Here is a 13,448-nt window from a genome sequence, read left to right as displayed (position 1 = left end):
AAAAAAGTCCCTCATAACTATACATTTAAAAAAATTTTTTTCTGGTCACAGATGGACACAATGTCTTTATTTTACCTATGAGCTACAACTCTAGCCTCCATACCTACACTTTTTACTGTATTACATTTGTATTCCTAAATAAAAATTCATTGAATTCACTGGCCCTACACAGCTATTTCAAAAGAATAAATAAATAAGAGCACTGTAAAACACCAACAGAATTCCCTAAGAAATGTCTAACAACAGCAGTAAACAACTCATATTTTCACAGTATGTGCAGTATTCATTTGGCATCAGCAGATGGCGTAAGGCGTCACTTACTGCCAGGGCTGTCAGGAGCAGAGATGAAGTTACTTAAAATCTCTGCAGCGTCAGGGGAGGAGTAGTGTCAGCTCCCAAACACGCTATTTATATTCCTGCATCATGTGACCTGTTGCAAATGTTTCACCCTGGCTTACTTTTTCCACTCAGATAATACGATTTTCTCATTACTAAGTTTGTTTTACACTTAAGAAATTTTAATAGGATTTATAACATCTAGAGTTTTCTTTTAGAAGTGTTTGTATAGTCTTTCTAACCTCTAACTAGCACATAGAGAGAACTTCAAACTTCAAGGCTAATGGTATTTTTATTTCTTACTGGTTAGAGGCCAAAGCTTCCTAACAGTGTATATACAGAAATGTCTGGTAACCATCTTTTGTCTCAGAAGATATGATTTCAATATTCTTTCCAAATACTTGGTAACATACTAAGGCAACAAGCTTAGAGAAACACACTTTCTTGCTTACTTATGAAATGGAAGACTAATCAGATCTCCAAAATCTTATGACTTTTTTTATGTGTTGTTTCTGTGCTATGCTTAGCAATCAGACTGTGGTCAGCGTCTCTGGTCCTTTTCTCTACTGAAGTTAGTGATGGACCTTTGAAGCCAGGGCTGGGACTGGGCACCAGGGTCACCCACCTCCATTCTGCCTTGTGGTGCAGGAAAGAATTACACTGGTCAGGAAGGCTGGTGTCATTGGACATGGACTCCAAAATAGAAATGATTTGCTTGAAGGATGGCCGTTTCTGAAGAAGAGAAGAAAAGCAATCAATTGTGGACACTTAAGAAGAGAGATCTTCAAGAGGAAAATGTAGTAATAAGCTCAACCTACTGTAACTAAAAGAAATGATGCAGTGTTCTGGTTTAGTTATTTTACAACCATCACATTGCTCTGGTTTAGGGAACTGTGTTCTCCATTTTCAACTAACAATTTTTTTTTGTTGTTTTTGGTACCAAGGATTGAACCCAGTCGTGCTCAACCACTGAGCCACATACATAGCCCTTTTCATTGTGCTCTTGCCCAACTGCTGAGGGCCTCACTCAGTGGCTGAAGCTGGCTTTGAACTGGAAATCCTCCTGCCTCCAGCCTCCCCGAGTCACTGGGATCACAGGTGTGCACCACCATGTCTGGCCCAATCAACTATTTATAAGAAATAGATTTAGACGTTATTTTTCTATTATGTGGCCTAAAACTGGGGTAATTAGTAGTTTTCTCTAGGCAAAAAGAGTGCTAATTCTCTCTGAAATGATTAAGGTCCCTAAAAGGAAAAAGTTAAGTCATTTAAATATTTATGTGATAAAGCTAGTAAAATGTTACTAGCATGGTGGGCACTCTAGTCATTGTGAAATCTCTTTGACTTTCCCATATGTTTGGAAGATTTTATGTAAAATGATGGGGAAAAAAATCTACCAATCAATCCATCTGAACTAGTAAAATTTCCCAAATCAGTTGGTTGGGAAGAAACCCCAATTTTAAAGCTATCTTGATGTCATTGCTCTCAGTGTATATTTCACATTAGAACCAGCTTTAGTGCTGGGACAATGGAAGATCCTGTTCAGCAGAAACTGAAAAGGCAGTGGTTAAGTGTACTTCTTCAGTGAGCAGTAACTACACTAATCTTTCTCTTTAGACTCTAGCCAAGGTTGAAACAAAAGGTTAAAACAAAAATGGAGAAAGATAATAAAAGGATGATGCATATTCTCTCTTCATCAGGCTTCATAATTATACCATTTCTGAACAAATTACAGTTGCAGCAATTAAAACATGCATTTTAATTTAGGAGCATAAAAACAAGAAGGAACAATGTTGAGGTGGCTTGCTCTTGGGACTTGAATGCTTCCTACATTATGAAGAAAAGTATTTTTTTTCATTTCTCAGAAATATAAAACTGGAATATTTATTGAGTTCCACTGATATTGTTCTCTCTTAAAGGCACATGTGTGAGTTATGTTTCAAGAGAATGTAGTAGCTAAATGTTACTGGTGTACATTAAGCCTTCTAATAAAGAAGAAAATGACTGAAGTAGGAAACTTGAGAAATATTGTTTGTCTTCTTTACCTTTGTTCCTACTCTAATTTCTCCTACCATGTGTCATGTTTTAAAAGAAAAAAAATGTTTCATTTGCAAGGAATTAATTATATAATAAATACAGGATTTTCATTTTAGAAGGAAAAGGAGGAGAAGCTAATGAATTTTTAAAGAAAAACATGTCTCCCTATATTTAATTATTCTAAGGTGATGCTCTTTTGTAGTTGGATGACAAGCATTCCTAGAAAAATCTTAATTCTATAGCTAGCAACTACTCTCAGACAGAAATGATCAATGCGAGCATTCAAAATATAGCACAGCCAGGTGTGGTGGCATGTGCCTGCAGTCCCAGCTACTGATGAGGCTGAGACAGGAGGATCACTGGAGACTACCCTGGGTAACACAGTGAGACACTGTCTCAAAAAAGAAAAAAATAAATAAAATGAAGAAGAAGAAAGAAAAATGCAACAACAGTATAGAATTTTATGGTAATATCTTTGAATGTTCTGTTTACACAATAAAACATTTGATCTAGGTTCTCATGGACATTCCTTTGAGGGGGCTTAAGTGCCTTTTAGGTATTATGCAGATTTGGTTTATTTTACAATACCACATCTAGGAATATTTATTAAACATCTACATTTATTTTTTCTGTGTTTGTTATCTCCATTTTATAGATAAGGAGAACTAGTCTCAGAAAAGTCTGAACTGCCCAGCATCACACAGGAAGCAATCTACACAACCTGGAGTCATGCTCTTAACCCCTTCACACCTTTTATTACAGAAGGATGAGGTATTCTTACTAAACTTATGGCTTTAGCTATTCTTTTTCCTTATTTAAAAATGTTCTTTTAAGACTTAAATTAATATTCATTAATTCTTTCTTCTATAAAATATTTTAAGCACCTGTCATGAACCATTAGAGTGACCCAACATTTACTTAATACCAGCTTTCTTTTATATACATCTCTCCTCATCACAAAAGAACATCAGTCCTAGAGGTGAGGTGAATATTTCAATCTAGGTGTTGATACTCTAGAAAATACCAATTATGGCTCTCCATATATGCACAGGACTGGCACCAGCTCCTGGTTGAACTGCTACATATTTCTAGCCAGAGAACTAAAATCTACCTTCCAGAAAATGTACTGTGGTCCAGCTTCTTCAGGCAACAACAAATTGGACATCTATGTACTAAACTGATGTAAAGTGCTTTTAGGAAATACAGAAGAATTAGTGTTCTATTCACTCTTAGAGCTTGCAATGCATTTAGGAAGGAAAAAGATATTTTAAAAATAGCACAGTTCAAGTAGGGCAGTGGTCCAGACTGTGGTTTGGAACAGGAGGCTAGACTAAGCCTGGGCTGGAGACAACAGAGTAGTCAGGGAAGGCTCCATAGTGAAGTATCAGGGAGAGAGACAGAAGGAAGAGAGCATACTCAGGAAATGAAGGTACACAAGGTGATCTGGAGGAGATGAACAATGATTGGGTGGGAATGTGGGCTGCAACCTCTGTGCAATCAAACCCCTCATAGCGGGCATGGAATAGTTGGATCAGAATGTCATGAAAGGAAGTAATCCAGACTTTGGGGTACCAGAAGATCTCAGAAATTACTATCTCCCAAATTAAGAAGTAAATTACAACTCCAACAGAGAACCTATGGAATGTAGTCTTTGAATCGCCTCTTTAAAAGCCCCCTGTTCCTGCTGAAGGGAAGAATCACAGTCTTTGGGACAGGAGTCCCTTGTGTTTCTCCTTTGCTAGCAAAGCAATAAACCTCTTTTTCCTTTTTCTCAAAAAAAAAAAAAAAAAAAAAAGAAAAAAAGAAAAAAAGAAAGAAAAAGAAAAAAAAAAGAGATGTCATGAATTGAGAAAATAAAAATCAATCTTAAACTCTCTTTATACTTCACATGGCTAAACACTAAATTCTTTAGTTCCCAAAGAAGGGTCAACTAACTTCATGTTAAAGACATATCAACTTCATGGCTTCAATGTTGGGCCTAATGTCCTTGTTGTATGAAGTTTTTATACTATTATTTAATTAATGAGCAATAAATATATGTTCTTAGAATTTTGATTAATGTAGTGCCAAGTTTTCAATAAAGAAATTACAAACTTGCTTTGCATACTGAAATATAATTACAATTATACAGATCTATATGCATTAATCTAAGTTAATACAAATAATTTCAGGCAAAATTTCTGTTGAAGTAGTAGAAAAAATAGTACCAAAATCACTGTATATATTACAATGGTTATGTAACTAATAGAAGGAGTAGGGTAAGGGTAATATACCATGTTTTAAGCAAGCTTACAAATATCTTCTGGATTAGTTGCAAAGCGTAGGCTTTTCTCTTAATGTTTTAAAATACCCACATTTTGTAAAATCATGTACAAAAATAATAGGACCTAAACAGGGGTAGGAAAGACCATTGAAAACCCATGCAATTTTGTCATTGAGTACTAATAAAATAATTATTCCAAATAAAAATACTAATACAGCTTAAAAACATATTAAAATCTTTAATAAAATAATACTGAGTAAATATAGGACTCAATTTGAAAAAAACTGTAGGCAAAATAAATTTGAAGAATAGGACTGACAGCAAAGATTGAAGCTGCTGGACACCAGGGCAAAGGCAAATGCTCGTGGCTGGGGAGAACCAGCAACAAGACTTCCACACCAGGCCAAGCAGGACCATATGGAGTGAAAGCGCCCCACAGCACCGGGTTGCCTCACAGGCTACATTATTGTACTTCGCTCTCAGTGTGGAACAATGTGCTGGAAAACATTCTGCATGAATCAACATAAATTCTGTGTCACACTAACAGTCTGATACACACCAATAGTTTCTGAGCTACTCACAACTAAAGATGTATGTTGTAGAAGAACAGACTATGTGTTGTGATCACTCATGCTTCCTGGATATCAGACCAGAACTGGGTTTAAATTAGGAAAGAATTCTACTTTTTAGTCTTTCTTTTTAGGCCTCTATTTCAAAAGTCAGAAATAACCCTATTTCTATGAAAAATGGCACCAATGTGAACCTGAAGATTTCTGTTCCTTCCTTGAGTTTAAATGCTCTCTTATTCCAATGTTTAATTTGTGAGAGTCTTATTTATTTTTTAACTTTTTAATGAAAAATTCCAAACATACACAAAAGTAGAGAAAACAATGAAATGAACCTCCATGTCCTATCACTGAGCTTTGGAAATTATTAGGGCAATCTGGTTTAATCTATATTGGCATCCATTAGCCTTCACCTCATTTTGAAGTAAATCCAATACTGGCCTACCACTTTATCTGTAAATATTTCCATATGTATGTGAGAATCTTTTAAATGATCTTTGCAGGAAAAGGAAACAGGCTATTCATGCTCAAATGCGATAACCACAAGAAAGGCCAAATTTTGGAATTTCTCCAACTCTATTGTGATAACTAAAAAACATCCCTGAAACTGGACAGGGAGGACATAACAACATTCTCTGGAAGTGCTATTTGTGCCTGCTCTCTGGTTAGGCAGGCAACACAGCTGGGCCTCATGCCAGACTTCTGGGGTTCATGATCAGCTCCTACCATATCAGCTCAACACTAGCAGTGTGGCCTTGACTCATTATTTAACCTCTGTTTGCTTTGGTTCTTTATGTCTAAGATGAGGGTAATGACAATACCCATTTCAAAGACACATTCTAAGAAATAAGTGAGTTAATATATACAAAGTGCTTAGAACCAATGGCATATAAAATGTACTGTGATGTGTTAGCTATTTTTATAACATAGAGGTCCAATGGTTATTAAAGGTTAAAAACAAAAGAATAAAATTATTTTTACTGAGTAAAGAATACCAAAGAGTACTTTTAAAAAGAGTCAATAATGAGTCTCTAGAGATCAAGATAAGCAGATGCCAACACAGGGCCTTAGCAGTCAGGCTGGGGCTCACGGGAACACCAATCCAACTTTGCTTTGTAATGGATTTTATTACTCAAATTTTAAAAACTCAAAACCAAACAAACAAGTGAAAATTCAGAATACTGAACAACCAAAAAATATACCTTGGCATCAGCTTCCCAACACTGGTGTAACAGTTCAGCAAAACTTCTGGGGCAACTGCTTGGAATGGTTAGTCTCTACAACAGAGAGAAGGAAACAAAACAAAACAAATCATAGGATTTACTCATTACAGTAAGCAAAGACTATTTGAAAGGGGGCCCTAAAAGAGCTAATTTGATAGCATAAACAAGATATGAAATCTGAAGTCTCCATGGATTAATATATGACAGGGGAGAATTTACATTCAGATTTGTATCACCTAATCTCCAAAGACTCCCACTTTTTCCTTCACAGATGAATTGTAGTGGATGGAGAATCAGGTTCATCAGCACAAATGCAATAAAACAGGATCAAGACTATAAGAAACTATAGTAGGAGAGGGGCAGGTTGGAACTTAGATACTAAATCTAAAACCATAGATTTAGTCTGTATTTTTATTAGCAACTTAAGAAATAATGCAAATAGGCCAGTAACTAGGAAACCAGTTTAGTTTTGGCAAGAGGTTTACAACTCTGAAAACATCTTTGGCACAGAAAATTACAGAGATAATTTTTTAAAACTCTGCATTTTCTCATTGGAAAGTAAAACATTATGAATATATGACTCATAGCTTTGCTTTGGTCACACCCATCTACTGTAAGGACCCGAGACAACACAAATTATCATGCAAACATCAATTCTATTCTAGCATTCTACAGTAGTGGTTGTCATAGAACATGCCAAACCATTATACTGAGAAGGTATTTTTTTGTTTGTTTGTTTTAAAGACTGCAGAGGATGGGGCTGTAGCTCTGTGGCAGAGTACCTTGTAGTATATGCAAGACTCTAGGTTTGATCCCCAGCAGCACACCTGTAATCCTAGTAGCTTAGGAGGCTGAGGCAGGATGATCTCGAGTTCAAAGCCAGCCTCAGCAAAAACGAGGTGCTAAGCAACTCAGTGAGACCCTGTCTCTAAATAAAATACAAAATAGTGCTAGGAATGTGGCTCAGTGGTGGAGTGCCCCTGAGTTCAATCCCTGGTACTATAAATAAATATATAAATGAATAAGTGTTAGACCTCCTCCAATATGCCATTAAGTCCGACATGATCAAGGACTCTCTTGCAACCCACAAATTTCAAATGCCCTATGTGCATTCATGCAAACAAACAAGTAAACAATGAGATTTCTAATTTTCTGTGCCTAGAATCCAACTCTGATTTACAACATATTTACCAAATAAAACAAATCAAATTTTTGCATTATTCATAACCTTATCAAGAGTTTGAAGACTGTCACCAAGAGCAGTGCTGCTCTTGGTACCAGAGTCATTAATATAACCCAACTCTGTGGGACTGCATTTGTAGCTATTGAATTCTATTTAGCCACAGGTGCAAGCACCTAAAATCGTCCTATTAGTTCCTCTAGTGGGGTCATGCCTGAGCATTTGTACACTGCAATATGTATTTCAGTTTCTCCTTTATATTACAACATTTTACTGACTCAAAATATAACGTGTGTACATGTTGTGTTTCTCTGAATTTCCTTTCAGAGGTGTGTTGGTTGTTAATAGAGTTGTTATAAAGAGAGCTCTGGGTGTGATAGAGTTGAGAACTGTTGCACTATGAAGTACTAAGATTTTTCCCCAGTACTGTCTACCAAAGAAACTGTACAAACGGAAACTTCAAACTGAACTTGGTTGGACTGGGGAAAGTTATGTGTAAAACTAGAAAAACAGTTGCCTTGGCAAGAAAGCTGAGAAGTCTATATTTGGAATTATAGATAATCTCAAAACAAAATAAAATGAAAAACAAACTTCTCCAAATTAAAGGTTAAACTAAATAGTTTTAAATGTCTTGTCTTAATGATCTCACATTAGAGAAAGGAGTATTAAACTGTACTATTATTTTACTATAATGTTGATTTTCATCAAGAAAAATCATGTGTTCATTTTTTAAAATATAAGATGGCTGAGAGATGGAGACTAATAAAAACAGATTATAATTGCATTTATGCAACTGAATGTACTCCATATATAACTAAAAATAATGAGTTTTTGGAAAGGGTCAATTAATACTTTTCAATATACCTCAACATTTTTTCCATGAACTGAAATGAGAACTGGCTGATATGGATAACGATTTCTGTCATATTTTCATATTGAAAAACTTTTTTGACACAACATCTGACAAAGTACACAAAAACTCACATCATTTAAAATAATCTGACATGGTCAAATATCAGTTAAATCTAGACCAAAACACTTTATGTAAGGGATTATTTTGGTGCATTAAAAAGTACTTTAAAATAGAATCCAAAGCATGTAGGTCCTGATTATGTAACTGTGGACATTCCTAATGCATTAAAACATTCTGGATTAACTAGATCTCAGCACCAGGTTTGTGGTGCTGCTTACAATATTTTTAAATAAAGATTCACATTTAAAATTAAAATATTTCCCAATCATTCAATTAGTCATGACATTTTTAGAAAATCACATCCTTTTTTGCACCATATTCTGCATAAGATAAAAAAATTACTTTTTAAGTCAAATTTTTATCTTTCAAATGTACAGTCAAGAATAGTGAATTGTTTTATGAAGATTTCTACGTTAATCAAATTGTTTTGCTTCTTAGAACAAAACACATTTTACATAAGAATCTAAATATTTATAAGTGTAGTAATTATGCTGCCAGAACATTCTGAATGCCCACTGATGGAGTTTCATGGAAATGACAACAGCAAATATACTCATCTGTTGATGAGTATATTTAAAAACTCCTTAGTAATGCCCTCTTAAAGCCAGGCCTTCCATAAGGGTTCACCGTTTACTTTTTTAAGTTTAACAGGACTTTATGCATCTAGCTTTAGTAAGATTTAATATTAGGAAAAAAAGATGGTTTAAAGTCTTACATTTCATTATTAGGGGTTTAGAAGCAAAGATCTTCAGATATATTTTTAGAAAGTACTAATTTCCTATAGATGCAAAAAGCAGTCCTAAATGGTGAGACTGAATCAGGACTCACATCTAGGTAAGAGCAATGTGCCAGTCTCAGTTCCCCGATTCTGATACTGTCCTATAGCTATGTAAGGTACCAGGGGGAAGCTGGGTGATGGGGATGATTCTTTGCAATATTTTTACAAATCCCTGTGAGTCTGTAATTATTTAAAGATAGAAAGTTAAGAAGAAAAGCAACTCTAATAACTGGATGTAGACATTACAGGTGACTAGACCACATTTAAAATTTTTCCTTGATGGTTTAAATACATCATTCTTTATTTAAATGAGATCTGTTAAAAATACAGCTACCTTTTTTCAACCCAATAACCAAAGGTACTCAGCATTAAAATAAAATAATTAGAAACTGAAAAGATTTTGTACATTATATTTCTTTAAGTCTCAATTTTGTTACTAAATGAAATCAACCTTTGGGAATTACCTTAATGCTATGTCAACAAAATTTGTTTTGTAAACAGGTACCTCCAATTTATGAGGTGAGAGGAAGATACCTTCTTGAATGACAATGAAAACTGCATTTAAACTTAATTTATATGTTTTTGACCAATAAGTACTGTGCAGAATGAAAACAGCAGATAAGTATCCCTATAATACCAAATTTTACTTAAATTCATTAGAAAGTTGAGAGAACTCACATCACATGTGGTTTCTTTCCACTTGCTGCTATATTTAATACATATAGTATGGAGGTCTCCATGCATCACAAACTGATCATCAAAACAGACCACAGCTAACGGGTGTGATCCTTGGATGGAGGGAAGGCTGCATCCTCGACTATAATGCTAAAGGGGCTCTGAAGGTCCTGCATGAGTAATTGCCAATCCTTCTCTTCATCTTTTGATATTCAATGTTTTAAAAATGCTTTAGATTAGATTTACCCCTATTCTGCCATTCTTCAGCTAAATTTTATTTTTAAAATATTAATTATTCTGTCTTACACTTATCTGGATGGTCCACTTAGCTTTAAATACCCTTTTCTCTTGGTTTATCTCAGTGCAGGTAGTGGGCAAGATCACCCCGGGTGCTCTGCACTAGAGTCAACAGAAGGTCAATAATGCTCTTCACTTTCATTTGTAAGCCCTGAATCAAACATTGAATCATCTCATTGGCAAAATAAATAGAACAGAAATAAGTAGGCTCTCATATCCTAAAAACATCAGCTGTCCGTGTGTGAGGTCTTACTTAACTGCACACTGGGACTTGCCATCACATCTAATTAAAACTGAGCAGCTCCTGTGAAACAATGGGGAAGGCACACTCTTGCACACAACTCCTTTTCATTTCTTAAACAGGCAGTTCTCTCCCATCAAGTTCAGCTGTCATCAACATTTCATCCATCCCCAATGAGTCAGGAGGACAAATTAATAAGGTAACTCTGGATTATGTGACCTTAAAGAAGTAAACTTGGTTTCTCCTAGTCAATAGCAGCTTTTTGATTAATCCAGCTTGTTCCTGCATTCACCTGGGAAGCAGATCAAGCTAATTCTTTTAAGGCATTAAAAAGGGGATCTTTTCATATATTCACTGTTTGGAAAATTATTTTATATTAAGGCTACACTCTTACCATTGTGGAGGGCACAGATAAGATTGGGAAATGAAGAAGTTTTGTGAAATAAAGTTGTTTCACCTTGCAAAGACAACTGCATGCTTCCATTACATGATCTAAGTTCTTATAATACCTTGATATTGGATGCTTCATCCTTATGCTGAGAATTTCCATGGCTCTGCGTTTCAGGCACAATTTTAAACCTTTCAAAATGTAGTTGCTCTCTTTGATATGAATGTGCCATGTTCTCTGATGTAGGCTCATAGGTCCAACTAACTGAAAGCCTCAATTTGTGGGAAGAAGAAAAGCGAGGCTGGGGACACAGCACAAACGGTGTTTACGCCACTGAAGTTCTTTTGAAATGGAAAGGCTCTGCATGAAGAAGCGAACAGTTATGCCACTGCCTCGCCAATTCCAGTGAGGAGCTCATCTTCAATGTAGTGTTCAACGTAGGTGGCAAAACTGTAATTTTTCCCTTTTTTGAAACTATTTTTTCTTCTTTTATTTTTGAAATTCTCATCTAAGCGACAGTTTCTTGTACTATAGTGACTCCTGCTGGGAGAGGTAAGTTGAAGTAGCTGAAGGTCTCTTACAGATATATCAACTCCCGGCCAGTAAAAAAGATGTCCTAAACGCAGGAGATGGAGTTAAACTGTTCCCCTACCTTGGACGCAATGGCTTCTTTCATCACTAAGAACAAACCCCTAGGTTTTACAATTGAGACTGAGAAACTAGTACAGTACTTGTACAATTTTTGATCTACAGCATCACGACGTGAAGCTGCAACAATTAGATGTAAAGGGTCCATTCATGAGGAATAACATCACTTTGACCCTTTGTGTTAGCTCCTACTGCTAATCTTTCCATAAGCGTGAACTTACTTTCAATTTGAAGAAGATGAAAAAGTCTTTTGCAAAACCCCAATACTGTTTTCTGATCTATGTACCTGAATGGAGAAACGTAGTCTTACCTCGTTTTTTTCCACTACAAGCCAAGCTACTTGTAATCCTTCCAAACCTTTAAAGGGGACCTCCCTTGTTAGCATCTCCCAGAGAACCTGGAACAAAAAGAAAACGGAATTTTATTCTTGTACTTTATATTTTTGGTATATTACTGAAACTTTACGTAATATTTAATTGTATCCAATTACCAGATACAACCAACCCCATCTGTAGAAACTTGGACAAAATATATATTGATGCATAGGACTTCTTTCACGTATTATATACTTTTAATGTTCTTTTTTTTTAAAATATAGAAACAAACTTAGTCAAGAAGTTAGATTATCTAGAGCCACACTTAAAATTTTATGAAATTAATGGGCCTGAGTGATTTAACTTAATCTCATGAGTTACTAGAATTTTCACCTATTCCCACAAATTAGATTTTTTTTGTTTTGTTACAAAAAGTTAAAACTTTTTCTACCTTCAATCTCTGCTACATTTCTCTATACAATAAAAACTAGAAATGCAACTATGTTTTTAAAAGTTCAATAATGGTCTCATTAAAAAACAAAAAACAAAAAACTTGAGCCCCTAATCCAAATCACTGGCAAACCTATCTATCCCACAATGGGAGATATATGCAAAATTATAACATTTAGATTTTGTGTTTTGAACAATTTTCTCTCAAAATGAGGCAGTCTAAAGGATCCGTTCTTAGCTACCTATAATTTACAATACCATTTTCTAAAATGTAATAAACACTGTAGACACATAATAGCTGATTGTGTATATGTGAGTTTATATGTGTATTCACCTTACACAATTCTTAAGATCAGTACAGTTAGTAAATCTGACCTGTATTGCCCAGAGAAAGAAAACTGGTACCAGAAATACTATTGATTTTGGTTTCTCTAAACACTGAATGATGGAGATTGGGAAACTCAGTTATTTTCTCTGTTTAAACAAATGTACATCCAAAATTTGAGTCTACCAATATTTGTAAAGTACAAAAAAACCTCAAATTTTTTATTTATTTATTTTTTAGTTTTAGGTGGATACAGTATCTTTATTTTATTTTTATATGCTGCTGAGGATCAAACCCAGTGCCTCACACGTGCTAAGTGAGCACTCTATCACTTGAGCCACAACCCCAGCCCAAACAACTCAAATTTTATCAATAATAATAACTTTATCAATGTCAATGACATTATCCTCATTTTCTAGGTGAGGAAACTAGGCTTTAGAAAGTTAAGCAAACTTGCCCAAAGACACTCAGCTTTCAAGTGGCAGAGCCAGAATATGAACTTGCTCTAAAGGTCAAACTCTAATCCCAGGGAATTCTAGGGAAGGGGAATCCACAGCGCTAGAGTGACATTATAGTCACGGAGCCACGGCAGCAGTGAGTAAGGAGAGGACTCAGTAGCTTAGGTTTAGATTTCCCTTGTTCAAAACACAAAACGAGAATATTCAAATGAGAATATAGATAATGGACATGTGCTCTATTAGAATAAGTCCTATAAACCTTTAGGTGTATGTTCACTATTTCCTCAGCCAGTGCT

The 13,448-nt window shown here is 35.3% G+C and overlaps 1 protein-coding gene across 4 annotated transcripts in view; it reads right to left on the bottom strand.

The window, feature by feature from the left end:
• Map3k20 (mitogen-activated protein kinase kinase kinase 20) overlaps window positions 1-13,448 on the bottom strand; it is a 174,620-nt gene that overhangs the window by 55,785 nt on the left and 105,387 nt on the right. For all 4 annotated transcript variants that reach the window (XM_026389532.2, XM_026389530.2, XM_026389531.2 and 1 more), the window contains exons 8-10: window positions 11,916-12,002; window positions 6,405-6,479; window positions 962-1,068 (exon numbers count right to left, since the gene is read on the bottom strand). In XM_026389532.2, coding sequence (XP_026245317.2) covers window positions 962-1,068; window positions 6,405-6,479; window positions 11,916-12,002 — 269 coding nt within the window. The remainder of the gene's footprint in view (window positions 1-961; window positions 1,069-6,404; window positions 6,480-11,915; window positions 12,003-13,448) is intronic.

This window comes from Urocitellus parryii, chromosome 1 (assembly GCF_045843805.1).
Source record: "Urocitellus parryii isolate mUroPar1 chromosome 1, mUroPar1.hap1, whole genome shotgun sequence".
Taxonomy (NCBI): Eukaryota; Metazoa; Chordata; class Mammalia; order Rodentia; family Sciuridae; genus Urocitellus; species Urocitellus parryii.
Note: the sequence above shows the minus strand (reverse complement) of the source record. Positions and strands in the feature narration are given on the sequence as shown.